Here is a 14,348-nt window from a genome sequence, read left to right as displayed (position 1 = left end):
CTTAAAATGTTAAGCACATAGTCTCTAAAACTACTGAACTTGAGTAAATTTTATAGTACAACCTAATATTTTTAAAAATTAGATAAAGCACCAATAGCATTATAATAAACTTACTATAAAGCATAAATTATTTTTATTTTTACAGTTTTTAAGAAACTTTCTATTTCCAAATTCCTTCATGGTTTTACATTGTTTTAAACTTTATAAATATGCTTTCTGACTCTAGGGTTTTTCAGAATGGGTTTTATTATCCTGATCTTACCCATATTTTCATTTTAAATGCCCCCCAATACATAAGTCATTTTCCACAAAAAAAACTTTACAGAGACTGAATCTTTTTTGCTTCTTATATGTTTAAAATGTTCTCCATACACCTGAGAAATATCAATTGGAGAATCTTTCAACTAGGTTATTAAATTAAACATTTGGATAAATTCATTATTTTGTCACTGAGTCTCTAGCTGAGTCTTTCATCCTTTCACCAAAAAAAAAAAAAATGTTTCATATTTGTCCCCAAAATGTCCCACAGGAACTGGGTGAATGCTCTATCCCAACTCCAATAGGAAGCAAAAGATGAGAGGAACTGGCTTGTTGACTTAGGAGGAGAGCAAGGTGGTGCTACCTCTTGAATACCCTGTGAAGACTCCCAACCATACGGACAGGTTCCTGAAACTGGAGTCGATTATACAGAGTGAAGTAAGCCAGAAAGAAAAACACCAATACAGTATACATTACATATATATGGAATTTAGAAAGATGGTAATGATAACCCTGTATGCGAGACAGCAAGAGACGCAGATGTATAGAATGGACTTTTGGACTCTGAGGGAGAGGGAGAGGGTGGGATGATTTGGGAGAATGGCACTGAAACATGTATACTATCATGTAAGAAATGAATTGCCAGTCTGTTCGATACAGGATACAGGATGCTTGGGGCTGGTGCATGGGGATGATCCAGAGAGATGATATAGGGTGGGAGGTGGGAGGGGGATTCAGGATTGGGAACTCATGTACACCCGCGGCGGATTCATGTCAATGTATGGCAAAACCAATACAGTATTGTAAAGTAAAATAAAGTAAAAATAAAAAAATTTAAGAAATAAATACAATGTAATTATCTACAACTGCCTGGGACATGAAAATGTTCACGATTCTCATGCATTCTGATGATTCTGAGCCACTAGGAGTGCTTATTCAGGACGAATGTGATTACAAGCAGAAACATCAGCCTGCAGGTCTCACACTGACAAAAAGTCACTCCCTGACTGATCGGAGATTTGTCCTGATCAGCTTAGATGATCTCCAAACTAGATCTCTACTTTCACATTCTAAATTTCTAATACTTTATAAAGTAAAAGTTACCAGTAAAATCAAAGAAGCTCAAGTCATTTTTCAGACTCTATTTTTCTTGAAATGATAAAAAAATCTGTTATAATAAATACATTTTACCAAAACAATCTCCCTCAGTGAAGAAACAGCTAAACCCCACTGAGGTTTGCCAACACGGATGGTGTTCACATTCTCTCCTGAAGAAGTCTTGTTTTAAAACCAGAACCAGATGGAGTGGGTGCTTGAACAAGAAAAGAACCTCGGAAACTGAACAGAACTGGACTCCCTGTGTCAGTTTTGCTGCTGTTGTTTTTTTACTTTTAACTGTAAGTTGAAAACCTAAAATATTATGAGCAAAAACATCATTTTAATACATGCAAAGTGCTATCTTGTGATTATATTTTGTAAGTTATCCATTGTTTTCATTTAAATGGAAAGCTCACCTCCTGCTACACCACTACCCCAACTACACCCTCCCCCACAAAGCTCATTCAATAGATGGCCACTCAGAATGAATGAGTGAATGCCTGGCTTAAGTCCTGAAGTACTGGGAACTCCAGAACACACTTACTTGGTTCGTAGTAGTCCACTATGGACACTGAAGCATCTTGTGTATTTGACACTCTAAAGCTTCTCACAGCAGGAATATCAACACAAAACTGGGTTTCATTTACCTTGAAAAATACAGAAGACTTTTAAAGAGGTGGCAGACTGTGTTCATGATAAAAGACATTTCTTTCTCTTATCATTTATCAAACAGTTATAGAAACTAACATTTAGGGAGCATTTCTACACACCCAGTACTATGGTAAACACTTTACATAAATCACATCATTTGTTTTGTAAAACAATCTTTGCATGATCAGTATGGTTCTTACTTCCATTTTACTGAAACAGATACTGAGAATTAGAGTGGTTAAGGATGCAGGAGCCCAAGGTGCATGCCCCTGGCCTTAGTCCTTCACCAAAAACCGTCTTTCAGCCTTGCACCCCATCCTGGTTGCTGCTACTGACTCACCCCAGTCCCCTTCTCTGGAGAATCACCCTCAGCTCATAGAAGCCACCTCATCCACTAAGTGAAGTAACCTCAGAGTCAGGGGGGCACAGCCCCCAACCAGTAAGGTACAAAAGGCCAGCCTCTTTGCCTCCAGGAAAGATACTTAATGCCAATCTAGCAAAAAATACTAGTTAAGGAATCTGAAATTAATACATTCCTTCAAACATTTCATTACATACCAGTTAGCAGGAAGTGAAAAGTCAATCAGTCAAAATGTAATGGACACGAAAACTAGCCATTAACAACAATATTACAGACACAGGACAAACTCCAAACCTAATTACATTATTAAATATATAAATAGTAAATGCATTTTTCAAACCTTAAATTAGGCCCATGACTGTCAAGCAGTATTTAATATATGGAAATTACTGAATAGCAAAGAGACTTTGAATTCGTTTTAACAGCTTTATAACCAAAATGGTTTTTGAAGTCTTAAAACAAGGGGAATATTTAGGAACTAGCTTTTTAAAAGCAGAGTCACTGCTAAAGCAATATAATTCTGATTCACACTTTGCAAAACTGGAATAAGAAACATACGTATTCCCCTCTCATAACATGAAATCCTAAGAACACTTAAAACTCAATTTCAACTCCACATATAAATTTCATGTAGATGTCAGAAGAATAAACTTACATGCCAGCAGTTTCGAGACATAACAAGTAGAGTCTTGAATTCCACACTAATCTTTCTCACAATATTTTAGGCACCTTATTCCTGAATCAGTAATTTTCATACAGCAATGGGAAGAGTACATGAAAATAATATAATTATATTATATAATGATTTTCTGTAAAGACCAAACCTCTGAGAATATTCTGTGATTCAAGCAGCTAACTTTTCAGTGCAGGAATGCTAACCCTTTGCGATGTAGTAAACGCCTTTTCTCTCATGAAAGCACCGTGCACTGGGTCTTCACTGCTGCTGCGGGCTTTCTCTAGCCGTGGCGAGCAGGGGCTCCTCTCCAGCTGCGGCGTGCACTTCTTGTTGCAGTGGCTTCTCTCATTGCGGAGCACCAACTCTGGGTGCTCAGGCTTCTCTCCGGTTGCGGCTTGTGGGCTCTAGAACGTGGGCTCAGCAACTGTGGCACATATTGCCCCGTGGCATGTGGGATCCTAGTTCCAGACCAAGGATGGAACCCAGGTCCCTTGCATTGGCACGATTCTTAACCACTGAACCACGAGGCAAGTCCTTCATGAGCATTTTAAAACATGTAATTAAAGCTTTCACCATCACCAGCATTTAAATAAATAAGTTCAGCAATTCCCTGAAGCACAGGAGTTCTCTATTTGAGATCTGGACTATATTTTGGAAAACATATCACAACAATTTCTGTGTTGAACATCTGGTATGAAATAATTTCATTATCAAGACTTTCATTAGGCTCATCATTAACAGTAATTCTCTTTAATTTTATAATAATGTCTTGTAATGTTGACAATAGATGGTTGCCATGTGAAAGTCACTCAGGGACACCAAAAACCAAAATAATGACATAAAGAAAACGTATAAAGGTGCTTCTGAACACAGTAAAGAGTGGTGCTGTCAGCGGTTACCGAGGTGAAACTTAGGTTTCATTACTTACAGAGTCTAAGTAGAGGTTGAGTTTCCCATGGCCATGTTCTACTTTTTTCACAGTATCACTCAGGGGAATGGCATCTGAGGACACAGTAAAACCACTGAGCAGGGTGACTTCCATAAGGGCCATGCCGCTTCTGGCCGGGCCCAGAAACCTAAATCAAGGATGACAGGAGGGACAAAAACCCTTTAGGAAAAACCTACAGCTGCTGGCAAACTATCTTCATATAGAAACTAAAACTGCCAAGTGTTATTCCAAATATGTATTGTTTCATTGAAATAAGTTACTGTAGAAAACTGTAAAAAGGTAACCCTTTCTTTACAGGTCTGAAATTCCTGTAAGTTTCAACCACGTGAGGAAGAGAACAGTGGGTCCACCTGTCAGCCAGCATGAAATGCCTACAACGCAGCTGGCTTAGGCCCTGGGCTATAATGAGGGCAACCTTTGCCCCTTCAGCAGGCAACTCTGTTTTCCAGTGGTTGATTCCAAACCACATTGCATTTTTCATTTTCTCCAAAGTTGACTGCACTAAGCTCCCCGGCTCAAGGCTAGGAACTGAAAAAGAAGCATCACTTGACCAGCTAGCAGGAGATGGCGGCCAAGTCTTCAACAACCTTTTCTTCATCCGGTTTTAGAAAAAGAAGATCCAGTAGGGAAGGTCCTTCCCTTTCTTCTCCCACATACTTGGTGGAAATTTTGTATTTTCTTCGGTCACCTTGGGAGAATGACAAGCCTGGGAAAGTTTTATTACACTGCTTGTTTTCTAACCCTGCTCTACACATTGTAAGCATCAAAGCATCTGGGCACCAACAACATTTTGTCTCCTTTAAAATAAGTATTTTCTAAAAAAGACTAGGTGACAAGAGCTTTTACTTTGGATCTGAAGGAGCCCAGTGTCGTTATGGAAAGCAGTTTGTCTCCAAGGTGGAAGTCTCAGCATCATTCAGTTAAGTTCCTGTTGTCCTTTAAATGGCAAAAGCAAGAAGGGCCAGTACAAAATCTTGCTTTTCAAAGCAGCAAACTGATGCCTGCCAAACATGACTGATTGAAAAGCCATACAGTACAAGTGCTGACTGTGGCTGGCTGGCAACCCCAGGCAGTCAAAACCATCTGCTGGTAATGTGCTCAAGAAGAGATGCTGCGGAAAACCAATATGGGCATTAAAATTGGAAGGGTTTTAGAGACGAGAAAAACAGCCAACCTGCCTAGATTCGATGACTGCAGTGTATCATCAGAAGTGCCTTAGCTGACCTGGTCTTTCCACCAGCCAGGGGCAGAATTTGTTAAACTGCCATGCCACAGAGAAACCCTGTCTGAGGTGAGTAAGAGCTTGGACCTTACTGACGAGAATAAAGTGTCTGAAACACCAGTTTTTCTTTTTATAAAGTGTCACTGAAAGAATTCATTTAGAATGCTATTTGTATTTCATAGCAGATTTTTCTCAGAAAACTAGCTGCAGCATCTAAATCCTTTTTATAAAGCCCCCAACCCTGATTAAAACACTTACCTTCTCCAGATCCTCCACACACACACACACACACACACACACACACCCACACACACACACACACACACACAAAAGATATAGATGTCCTCTACATAGCAAAGTTTGTTGCCCATCTGACTCCTGATGCTAGAATAAGATTTGGCATCCTGCATTTTTACCTGAGCCCCTTATAGTGAAGCCCCATCAGGGTCTGAATCTCAGTTTCACTTCTGTGTCTTCACCTGAGCTCCCAATTTGCCCTTTTCAAAACTAGAATTTTATTGACTTGCTCTAAGTAGCTCTTTGCAGGAAACCACCCTCCTCAGGAAAGCTCTTTTCTTGTCATTTTAGCAAAGCTGTATTGTAACTAACCTTAAACCAGGCACCCCCATGTTCTGCTCACCTCTGGCCCAAGCACACTTCTCAAATCTTTTGATCACACAGTATCTTGCCTAACCTGTTGGTTCTTTCCATAGATCAAAGAAGTACAAATGAAGAATAAATAATTAACAGATGGTCAGATCTCTTCCCTAGCTTCTTTAGTAATCTCATGAACAAAATGTGTGAACAAGACAGCACCTAGAGGAAGATCATAAGAAGTCGACAAGCTTGCATGCAGGGCAAGGTGGTGATGGCTCTGACTCCCATCTCAATGACTGACTGAGACTGTTTTCCCAGTTTCCCTCTAAAAACCATTACTACTGAGCAGAATCCTCAGGGCTGGTCTCAGGACATGAGTGCACCTTCTCCCCAGACTGCCAGTTTTTCTTATTAAAGTGTCTTTCCTTTTGACCAGCAACTGTCTCTTGGATATTGATTTCTAAACAGCCAGCAGCCAGATCAGTAACATTGTTTTCAGGAATCATTTTTATTAATTTTTGTCTCCTCTTTCAAATGCAAAGCTATATCTTTTTGGCTAACCTTAATATTCCAAATCCTGACACTATATAGTGGAAACTCAGCTAATATTTACTGAGGGAATGAATGACTAAAGGAGTGAATGAGAAAAGCAGGGATAATAATGGCACCAACTTTATAGAATAACTCTAAGGAAAGTTTGTGATAAATGCAGATACTGGGCTGTGGTTAGTCACTCAGTTGTGTCTGACTCTTTGCGACACCATGGACACTAGCCCGCCAGGCTCCTCTGTCCATGGGGATTCTCCAGGCAAGAATACTGGAGTGGGTTGCCATGCCCTCCTGCAGGGGATCTTCCCAACCCAGGGATCGAACCCAGGTCTCCCGCATTGCAGGTGGATTCTTTACTGTCTGAGCTACTAGGGAAGCCCAAATGTGGGTGGGTGTTGTTTAAATAACAATAATAATAAGTTGATGTTGTTATTCTGGAACAGAGCCCAGTTTCAATCTTAGTGAAGTATAATGGGAGTCCTATTTTCTCAGCTAAAAAGGAAGCCACTGCAGAGATTCTGATATCCCCATGCTGCTGGTTCAAAATGCCCAAATAGGTGAGGAAGGGGGCAAACACATGTGGCAATTTATACTAAAATCAGGAACAAGGAGACCCAAGATAGTAGGAATGGTAGCAGTAATGATGAAAACTGGGTTCAGGCAATGGCTAAGCAGACTGACCACCTGGAGGAACACCTAGAGATGACCTTAGGAAGACCTGCAGGTTCAGTATCACATCAGTGACATCCAGCCCACCAAGAGTCCAAGGTCAATCAGATGCTATAGTAAGTAAGTGTTCGCCCTTCAGTCATGTCTGACTCTTTGCAACCCCATGGACAACTCCGCCAGGCTCCTCTGTCCATGTAATTCTCCAGGCAAGGGTACTGAAGTCAGTAACCAATTCCTTCTCCAGGGGATCTTCCTGACCCAGTGATGAAACCTGGGTCTCCTGCATTGCAGGCAGATTCTTTACTGTCCGAGCCACCAGGAAAGCCCAATCAGACACTATGGGATATTTAAAAAGGACAGGCAGCAGCTCGTCAAGATCAGTGCATAACAGAGTAACACCCAGCTTAACCACAGTAGATTGACAAAGAAGAAACTATAAAGTCTCTTGATTCAAGAACTTTCTGAAGGAGTTGCTCTCAAACTGCTGTATGCATCAGAATAAGCAAGAAGGCTGAAGGTGGCTTCACAGACCCTGAATCTGTGAAGTCAGTAGTCTTGAAGTGGATACTTTTTGCTTAACAAAATCCTCAGATGCTCTGGCAGAGAAGGAAATGGCAACCCACTCCAGTATTCTTGCCTGGAGAATCCCGGGGACTGGGGAGCCTGGTGGGCCGCCGTCTGTGGGGTCGCACAGAGTCGGACACAACTGAAGGGACTTAGTAGCAGCAGCAGCAGATGCTCTGGACACAGACCAAATTTAATAGTCACTTTATTAAATGCTCCCAGAAGCTGTAAGTGCCTAAATATCCAATGCAAAGATCTTCTAAATTGGAATTATTTCACTGTGTCTAAAAAAACTAGGCTCTTCGTTGAACTTGCACACTTTTATGAAGTTCTGACTTAAGCGCATAAAACAAAAAGTTAAATGTGAACCTGGAATAAGTGCTTAATGGAAAAATGACCAACAAAAAGAAATAATCTATTTTGGAGTATTAATCATGATTCATTAAAGTTTTTGAATGGAAATAGTGGCAGACTTTATTTTCTTAGGCTCCAAAATCACTGCAGATGGTGACTGTAGCCACAAAATTAAAAAACGCTTGCTCCTTGGAAGAAAAGCTATGACAAATCTAAGTAGCATATTAAAGCAGCAATATCACTTTGCCAACAAAGATCCATATAGTCAAAGCTATGGTTTTTCCAGTAGTCATGTACAGATGTGATAATTGGACCATAAAGAAGGCTGAGTGCCGAAGACCTGATGCTTTTGAACTATGGTGCTGGAGAAGACTCTTGAGAGTCCCTTGGACAGCAAGACGATCAAACCAGTCAATCCTAAAGGAAGTCAACCTAAATATTCATTGGAAGAACTGATGCTGAAGCTGAAGCTCCAATACTTTGGCTACCTGATGCAAAGATCCAACTCCCTGGAAAAGACCCTGATGCTAGGAAGAACTGAAGGCAGGAAGAGAAGGGGATGACAGATGATGAGATGGTTGGACAATATCACCAATTCAATGGGCATGAGTTTGAGCAAACTCCAGGAGCTGGTGATGGACAGGGAAGCCTAGTGTGCTGCAGTTCATGGGGTCGCAATGAATCAGACATGATTGAGAGACTAAACGACAATTAAAGTTTTTATAAATTAAACCTGACTTTTATTAAACTTTTCTATTAAAGCTTATTATAAATACAATAAAAAATTGCAAATATTGATAATTTTGGCATGTGGAGAAAGGCTTAAATACAATTAGCATTCTAGTTTGTAATCAGAAGTGTACTGTGTAACTGAAATCTTTGCTAAATATAACTCCTTATAGTGATACAGTTAGATAACTATATAGTTATATAATTAAATATATAAATAGTCATATGCTACTGCTGCATCACTTCAGTCGTGTCTGACTCTTTATGACCCCATGGACTGTAGCCCACCAGGCTCCTCTGTCCATGGAATTTTCCAAGCAAGAACACTGGAGTGGGTTGCCATTTCCTTCTCCATAAATAGTCATATATATTTAATTAAATATTCAAATTATTTTTTAAGGAGAAAGAAGGAAGACTTAGACACCCACCTTGTGCACACATTCAAATCCAAGTGATTGACATCATCTTTATTATCTTTTACAGCAACATCTAGGTCAAATGATTCCTGATCTTGGATAGATCTTCGGCTTATAGAAGATCTGGAATTTTTCACATTATAAATAACATTAAGCTGCAATAAGTAACAAAGAAGCATAAGTAAAAATTAGCAATAAACTGGTTTAATTATATATTCTAAAAATTAAGTAATGATTCTCTGGGATAAACTCAACTAAATTTGTAATTTTCAATCTAAAAAAATCTTAGTTTTACTAGCTGGCAAAGTATCATTATTTACAAATATAATTATAAAAGTTAATAAACAATGATTTTTAAAATCAAGAAAAATTGTTTGGAATATTCAAAATTTCATAGATCATTGTGGACAATATTCACAGATATTGTTTTTTTCAAATACTATAAAACATTCCCATAAGGGAACAAGCTAAACTATTGCCACTAATTTCTAAACTCTGTTGCCCAGCTGGAGTCATTTTTCACAAACTGGAACTATTGGTAAGATAAATCAAAATATCTTTATCCAAAAGCCCTGGTGGAAGAGAAACCTATTCAACTGCTAAGGCTTCTTTTTGAGCATATAATGTTTTTCAAAGATGATAAAATAAATGATGGATTTCAAGTCAAGTGGGTCTTTATATCCAAGAAATCTGGCAGCTTGTTTCCAAAATACAGCTTTGCTTTTCATCACTCAAAAGGGGTCAACATTACTGCAAACCTGAGTCTTCCTTGCCCTCCTTTTTCCAGAGCACTTTCAAAAACGTTAACTAAAGGAAATGTCAATACCTATTTCTGGGTAAGCAGCTTTTTTGCAATTTTCTTCTCCATTACAAGAAGTACCCATTGGTCCCTACCTTTTGTTTTCTTCATGACCAGTAGGTACCAAATTTACTGCTGTGTCCTCAGACCTCATATAAAATCATTTGACTTTATCTATACAGTAATTTAGCTATATTTTGTTTATCAAGAATGTATTCAAACCAATTTGGTGGTTTAAGTACATATAATTTTTCAAGCTTATCTAAAATATCCTGTGTATTTACTTTTGGATTTATTATTCACATCAAAAGATAGATTGAGAATGAGTATTTTCACATGGTCTTTGTTGGTAAAGACCAATACAAATTATTCACTCTTTCCTCTTTCTATCCTTTTCACTGAATACTGTTCCTTTTAATTGTGATTTTTCCCCTGATTAAAAGAAAACATTTACTGCATTTTGAGTATTATACAAAATAATCTTCACATTATTTTTAAGTTTCCAAATTATATCTGACCATGTGCCCTAAGCATTGTGTCTTGGCAAAAGCATCTGTTCTTTCAACCAGGATAGTTGTGCTGGTTTTTGAAAAAGTATCTTTACTCTATAACAGTCTTTTTAAAAAACTTTCTCAGGGCTTCCCTGGTGGCTAAATGGTAAAGAATCCACCTGCCAATGCAGGAGACATGGGTTCAATCCCTGGATTGGGAAGATCCCCTGGAGAAGGAAATGGCAATCCACTCCAGTGTCCCTGGGAAATCCCACATGGACAGAGCAGCCTGGCGGACTACAGTCCATGGGGGTCGTAAAAGAGTCAGACACGACTTAGTGACTAAACAACTTTCTCAGTAAAGCTGTCAGGGTTTGTTTGGTGTGTTTTTTCTAACCAAGTACATAATACATGAAAATCATGGGGATTTAAAACCATGTTATTGGGATACAAAATGGATTTTAAGTCCCCATGATTTTCATGTATTATTAAGTAAAATAATTTCCATTCAGTATTTAATATACTACCTCCATTTAACTGTATTCCAGTTACACCATAAAGGGTAGATTTCTTTGAATTTTCTTCCTATAGTAGAGCACTGAACATATTATGCTCTAATTGTTTTATTTACAATAATATAAAAATTTACATCAAAGGGACACATTTCCTATCTTCAAGTCAATTACTTATAATAGCATGTTGACCTTCATCCTGTTACATGTATACTAAGAAATGGTAAGTAAAATGCTACATATTTATCAAGTCACAATAGAAACTCTACCCAGCATTAGGTCTGAGCTATATTTTGACAAAAAAAAGGTGAGAGTTCCCAACAATTGACATGACTCATACTGGAGGATTTTAACCCTCACCTCAAAAAGTATTTAATACTCAAGAAATATTCTTCTGACACATTAAGTCATATAGTTGCTAGTCTACTCACTAGGCAGTAATAGCTCTAACACTTTTTTTTAAAGATAGTGATTTATTTTACTGTGATGGAAATAAACCTTTAATAATTTTGTCATCTAAGTTAAAGATTTATCAGTGCCTCAAACCAAAGAATTATTATAGCAAGTCATATTTAACAAAACAAAAAACATTATTACATACCTGACAAATAGCATATCCAAAACCATTTGCAGAAATATTAACTGCAGTTGGCTGTACTACAGCAAGCTGAATAAAAATGAGAAAAAAGTAAATAAGGCTAAGTATCCATATCCAGGTCCTCCCAACCAGCACAGACCACTGTTTTCCCTCATCAGGAGTGTGAGCTGTCTGCACGCTAAAGCTCTAACAACTTCACATGGAAAATACACAGCTAGTGTATTTTCTGAGCTGCTGTACAGCACACGGAGCCCAGCTAGGTCTGGGATAACCTAGAGGAGTGAGACTGTTGCAGGGAGAAGCTCAAGAGGGAGGGGATATATGCACACATGCAGCTAATTCACTTTGTTGTACAGTAGAAACTAACACAGCATTGTAACGCAATTATACTCCAATAACAAAGTCCTTAAACAATTTAATTTAAAAAAAGGACTTCTTTTACACAGGTCACTTTGAAAGTCAATTTTGAAAAAATTAATACCTTATATATGTTTTGACAATTAAAAATACTCTTCTGCAAATAATTTCATTGGTATGTAAATATACAGAATTATGGTCAGTGTCTTTAAAAATGTCACTAATTTCTGTTCATGGTTTAAATTACCTTCAGACATATGAAAATTAGATAAACAAGAATCCATAAAATAATAATGATTATTAGCAAGTTGTAAACAAAATGTTATGATCACACACTTCTTTTTTTTTTAATTGAAGAGAACTGATTATTTCATAAAAAAGAATAGATTGCAGCTTGCCTATTTCTTTGTCTAGACAAATCACTTAAATACACATGTGCTGGTTTTAATTAGCATCATGGAAATTAAGCATTCTGTAGCCTGAAATGTTATCGTTCAACAAATAAAAAATACCTATTTAATAAAAAAATACAGTTCAAACAATTACTCTCCATAATGCCGAAATAGACTCTGTGTTTTTTCCTCTACCCTACTTAATCAAAAACGCACATGAATCAAATTGCTGCTTCATCTTGTGTGTAATAGAAGGCTTCACACAATTATTTTTCAAGTCAATAAAATCCTCCTTCCTTCCCCACTCACCTTACTTCCTCCCACAAATGTTAAACAGTAAATAAGTATTTTCTTTAGACCTGGATCAGGCATGGTAGGAGATTAAAAGCAAAAGGTTGAAAATACAGTCCAGTACTGATACAAGATTAATAAAGGGTATTTTGGGGTATAATTTTTTTTTTAAAAAAAGAACTTTACACAGCCCCACAAGTCAAAAGTTATGGGTAAAGCAGATACGAGGGGTGAAGGCAGAGGAAGTGCACATTAGTGCTATGGAAGCCCCTCTGTAGGGACTAAACAAGAAAGATAAGAAACAGAAGTCACCCCTTCCGCCTCAAGCCTCCCTTAGCATCCAAGTCCCTGGCCTTTCTGAGAACACAGCAACGCGCCGTCACTGACCTGGGCCATCACTATCCCTTCCTTTTCCTTTGCTATCACCTCTTCTCCCTCAGGTTCTAGTCTTGAAGTCACTGCTTTCCTCCATTACCCTCAACTTCCTGCAAGGTTAGTCAAGGGAATAAAGTTAGGGTCTAGTACAGTCCTTAATCCCATTTTTAAGGAAAAAATTCTACTACTGGTTCTATCAACTCCTAAGGGGAATGTGGTACAACCAAAAGGAACATGGTCTTTGAAACAACGGGTTCAAATTTTAGCTCGTTACCAGCAACATGATTGTGGGCAAGTTACTTAAACTCCCTTAGCCTCGGTTTTATAATATGTACAGTGGGATAAAAGTACTTGCTTCTGTCCATATGTGTGTGGATTTATCTCTGGGCTTTCTATTTTGTTCCATTGATCTATATGTCTGTCTTTGTGCCAGTACCATACTGTCTTGATGACTGTAGCTTTGTAGTAGAGCCTGAAGTCAGGCAAGTTGATTCCTCCAGTTCCATTCTTCTTTCTCAAGATTGCTTTGGCTATTCGAGGTTTTTTGTATTTCCATACAAATCTTGAAATTATTTGTTCTAGTTCGTGAAAAATGTGCCTGGTAGCTTGATAGGGATTGCATTGAATTTGTAAATTGCTTTGGGTAGTATACTCATTTTCACTATATTGATTCTTCCAATCCATGAACATGGTATATTTCTCCATCTATTAGTGTCCTCTTTGATTTCTTTCATCAGTGTTTTATAGTTTTCTATATATAGGTCTTTAGTTTCTTTAGGTAGATATATTCCTAAGTATTTTATTCTTTTCGTTGCAATGGTGAATGGAATTGTTTCCTTAATTTCTTTTTCTACTTTCTCATTATTCGTGTATAGGAATGCAAGGGATTTCTGTGTGTTGATTTTATATCACTGGAGCCGATTATACAGAGTGAAGTAAGCCAGAAAGAAAAACACCAATACAGTATACTAACACATATATATGGAATTTAGGAAGATGGCAATGACGACCCTGTATGCAAGACAGGGAAAGAGACACAGATGTATATAACGGACTTTTGGACTCAGAGGGAGAGGGAGAGGGTGGGATGATTTGGGAGAATGACATTCTAACATGTATACTATCATGTGAATTGAATCGCCAGTCTATGTCTGACGCAGGATGCAGCCTGCTTGGGGCTGGTGCATGGGGATGACCCAGAAAGATGTTATGGGGAGGGAGGTGGGAGGGGGGTTCATGTTTGGGAATGCATGTAAGAATTAAAGATTTTAAAATTTAAAAAATAAAAAACTAAAAAAAAAAAAAAAGTACTTGCTTCTTAGTCTTGGTTTGAAAAGTAAATACAATTTAACACACATAAAGAAATTTGGCACAGAGTCTGCAAACAGTAGGAGCTCAAAGGGTATTCATTCATCTCCCAATACCACAGGACCTATGTTT

The 14,348-nt window shown here is 38.1% G+C and overlaps 1 protein-coding gene across 1 annotated transcript in view; it reads right to left on the bottom strand.

Moving 5' to 3' along the window:
• CD109 (CD109 molecule) overlaps nt 1–14,348 on the bottom strand; it is a 139,800-nt gene that overhangs the window by 5,471 nt on the left and 119,981 nt on the right. The window contains exons 29-32 of the mRNA XM_012182386.4: nt 11,497–11,562; nt 9,106–9,248; nt 3,973–4,120; nt 1,901–2,003 (exon numbers count right to left, since the gene is read on the bottom strand). Of these exons, the coding sequence (XP_012037776.3) occupies nt 1,901–2,003; nt 3,973–4,120; nt 9,106–9,248; nt 11,497–11,562 (460 nt within the window). The remainder of the gene's footprint in view (nt 1–1,900; nt 2,004–3,972; nt 4,121–9,105; nt 9,249–11,496; nt 11,563–14,348) is intronic.

This window comes from Ovis aries, chromosome 8 (genome assembly GCF_016772045.2).
Source record: "Ovis aries strain OAR_USU_Benz2616 breed Rambouillet chromosome 8, ARS-UI_Ramb_v3.0, whole genome shotgun sequence".
Taxonomy (NCBI): Eukaryota; Metazoa; Chordata; class Mammalia; order Artiodactyla; family Bovidae; genus Ovis; species Ovis aries.
Note: the sequence above shows the minus strand (reverse complement) of the source record. Positions and strands in the feature narration are given on the sequence as shown.